Source organism: Pyrus communis, chromosome 5 (assembly GCF_041283825.1).
Source record: "Pyrus communis isolate YQ-2024b chromosome 5, ASM4128382v1, whole genome shotgun sequence".
NCBI classification, from domain to species: domain Eukaryota; kingdom Viridiplantae; phylum Streptophyta; class Magnoliopsida; order Rosales; family Rosaceae; genus Pyrus; species Pyrus communis.
This window is the reverse complement of record NC_142569.1, coordinates 33,885,599-33,888,965: the sequence shown is the minus strand read 5'-3', so window position 1 is coordinate 33,888,965 and position 3,367 is coordinate 33,885,599. Positions and strand designations below refer to the sequence as shown.

Genomic DNA, 3,367 nt, shown 5'->3' with positions numbered 1-3,367 from the left:
ATTTGTGTTGACCATGACCAAGTGTGTATAGAGTTAATTAATCGACATTCATAAGTCTAAGATGGGAAAAAAATAATAAATGTAGGGTATCAACATGAGGCTGAATTACGATGTGCAGCACAATTGTCAAATGTTTTTCCCTAATGCAAGACAAATTTAGGATCAAATCATTAATTTTGAATTTGGTGCCACATATAATGTACTAGAGTGTAGTAGAATGCACGTTATATATGAGTTTATATTGCTATGACTTGAGTCACACTGGCATGCTACTTGATTAGTCAATTGAGGGCAGGCAGTCTCATCAGACGCACGGCAACACACGATCCCTTTTATTTACTTGTTAGTTACCAACTTACCATATAAGTCATTGACCTAGATTGCCTGGGGGTCCGGCATCAAAGGGCCTTTCAATTTTCATTTTATTAGTACACATATACGAAAAAACAAAAAAAACGTAATTAATTTAATGCTAGGTTATACAGAAGTAAGTTTTTAAATCTCAATATTTTTTTACCTTACTCTAGTATGGTGTAAAGGCCCGAATGAACTATACATTGATAGAACAATTTTAAAAAATGGTTAAACATAACTTGCGCCTCTCTCTTTCCCAAACCTAGCATGCAAACAACATTCTATTTTTTTTTTCCTTGTTCATTCGCTCCTTCTCGATCTCCCTTCTAACGTTTTTTAAGTTCTTTCCTAGTTTTTATTTTTTTATTTTTATTGAACAAACAATATTATCTACACTAAGAGGATAGGAGGGTGGGTTAAACCTCATAATGGGCCAACAATAATGTGGTTCAAATTTATCTTTAATGATAATCGAACCTAAAACCTCTCAAGTTTTTCTTGGTTTTAGTTCTTGCAGAAGATAAGAAACTAAAAAAGAGGTATCAATGAAAATTGTTGACAAACTACTTGCAGAAAGATTAAATGGATTGTCAATTTTGTGCATTGAGAATCCATGGTCATCGAACTCGCACCAGGGTGCATAGGCATGATTTTTTTTGCTTTAGTACTGTAAAGTGACATGCAACTAAAAGTGCTTTCAAATCCCCTAAATAAAGTGCTTCTGATCATGTTTGACAAAAACAAAAGAAACACTTCAAGGTTTTCTAAAAGAAGCACTGGCCATGTTTGGCAGAAAATAAAAACACTTCAAATATTTTCCAAAGAAGCAGTTGCATTTTTGTTAAATTTTAAAAGGGTTTTTTTTTACCATGTTTGACAAAAACAAAAAAACACTTTAAGGTTTTCTAAAAGAAGCTGGCCATGTTTGGCAGAAAATAAAAACACTTCAAATACTTTTTCCAAAAACACAGTTGCATTTTTATTAAATTTTTAAAGTGCTTCTAATAAAAGCGTTGTTGCTTACAACACTTTTTGGTAGAAGTTCTACTAACTTTTCATATGGTAGTATTTCTTGTTCTAAAGTCCAAAGTTGGAAGAAACATTTCAAATTCGAATTCCTCCTTCCGAATTATCTAAAAAAATTATAAAAATAGGTTTCCTAAAAGAAAATAACAAGAATGAATGAAATTGTTTTATTTAATCATCCAACACTATAGAATATATAAGCTAATTACATGAGCACATATACAACGTCACTACCTCTCAGTCTGACGCGCCACACCCAGATCCCTTCCAAGTCCCACATTAGGACAAGTTCAATTCAGGACAAGTTCAATTCAAACACCACCCCACCACGAAACCGGCCCTTGTAAATCCCTCTCCACTCTTCCTAAGCTATAAGCTTATTGCTATTTGCTAGTAGCCATACTAATTTCATGATTGTTGGATTATTTAATTAAATCCCCTTCGAATCATTGACTTGCTCTCTCCTTTAAATATTTCATCTCACCATTCTTCCTCTTTATATCTATCCCTGCCCTTTGAGTTCTGACTATTAATACAGAACATGATAGATAAGTACTACTTAAGATTCCGCAAAAATCACCAAAAACCCAGAAGAGTTCAGCTCTTGTGTTCTTAGTATCGTTCCATCGATCTTCACCTTCCTCGGCATGGATTATTCAACAGGAAAATCTCCAAGAAGAGAGCTTCAACTCCAAGGTCCGCGTCCAACGCCTCTCAGGATACACAAAGACTCTCACAAGATCAAGAAACCTCCGGTTGTACCACAACCATCACAACAACCAAACCAGCAGCAGCAGCCCCATCACTACCAGCAGCCACGTCAGCCGGTCATAATCTACACGGTGTCCCCGAAGGTCATCCACACAAACCCTAGCGAGTTCATGGACCTTGTCCAACGCCTCACCGGCTTACCACGATCAAATTCTTCAACTACATCTTCTTCACCGCCTAGTAATAACAATATTAATCCTCTGAATCACGATAACTATAATAACCCTCCAGCTCATGATGATCAAGGGATGAAGAAAAACAGTACTGCTCAAGATGTTGTGGAAGAAATGGAAATAATGGATGACGGTGGTGTGAAAAAGGGTTTGTTTCCGGGGATCTTGTCACCTGGGCCCGCTTCGCTCACTCCAATTCCGTCAAACTTCTTCTCTCCGCCGGCAGATAGCTTCTTTCATGATTTGAGCCCCGTGCTCTATGGCAACAGGAACTTCATAGAAGGTAGCTTCATGCCTAGTCCTTCAAACTTCTTTTCCCCTTCTACATCCATAGACTTATTCAACAATTTTCCATATTTATAGTTTTTTTTTTATTTTCTGTTATCAAATTATTTTACTTCAAAGAAAGAATGGGAACCTATTGTAGAAGAATTATTCAGAGATGTGGATTTCTCTTGGTTTCTTGAGGTTCTCCTCTTTTTTATTTTTTTTTTTTTTAATTTTTTTTTTTTTTTTTCCGGTGAGATAGGGAGTTGAATTTCATTGATGAATCTAATAGAGTATTAAGGGACTGAGCTGGAATTTTGATTTTCTTTTTGGTGGGAAGGCAGGTGGGAAAGTTAATGAATATAATAGGTAGATTAATACTGTGGACCATAAGAGGGAGAGTGCCTAGCTCTCATATATCTTATGACCCATCCTTTTGTTTTATATACCATGTCTTGTCATGTTCCTTTGGAATGTAATTTGCAGCACATATACAGTTGACCTCTCTCATTGCTCTTTTCAGTTTGTTTTCTATTTGCCGTTGAACTAACTTATACGAATGTACTTTCACATCCCTCTACTTGCAACACATACATAGTTATCACAAATTTAATGTATAATTATACATGTATATATGATTCTTTTGTATACAGAAAAGCATAATTTAGGTAGAGAGAATTGAACATATAATATATTTCAGGTGTAAATTGTAAATGTTTTTATCCACTTAAGCTAAAAACACCTTACAAATGTACATGTATTAGTTTTTTATGAAA

At 35.2% G+C, this 3,367-nt stretch overlaps 1 protein-coding gene across 1 annotated transcript; it reads left to right on the top strand.

Annotated features, from left to right (window-relative positions):
- The first annotated feature begins 1,565 nt into the window (after positions 1 to 1,565).
- LOC137722125 (protein MKS1-like) lies at positions 1,566 to 3,101 on the top strand. The gene has a single exon (XM_068461104.2). The coding sequence runs from the start codon at positions 2,028 to 2,030 to the stop codon at positions 2,685 to 2,687; it is 660 nt and encodes a 219-aa protein (XP_068317205.1). The 5' UTR covers positions 1,566 to 2,027; the 3' UTR covers positions 2,688 to 3,101.
- Positions 3,102 to 3,367: the final 266 nt, after the last annotated feature.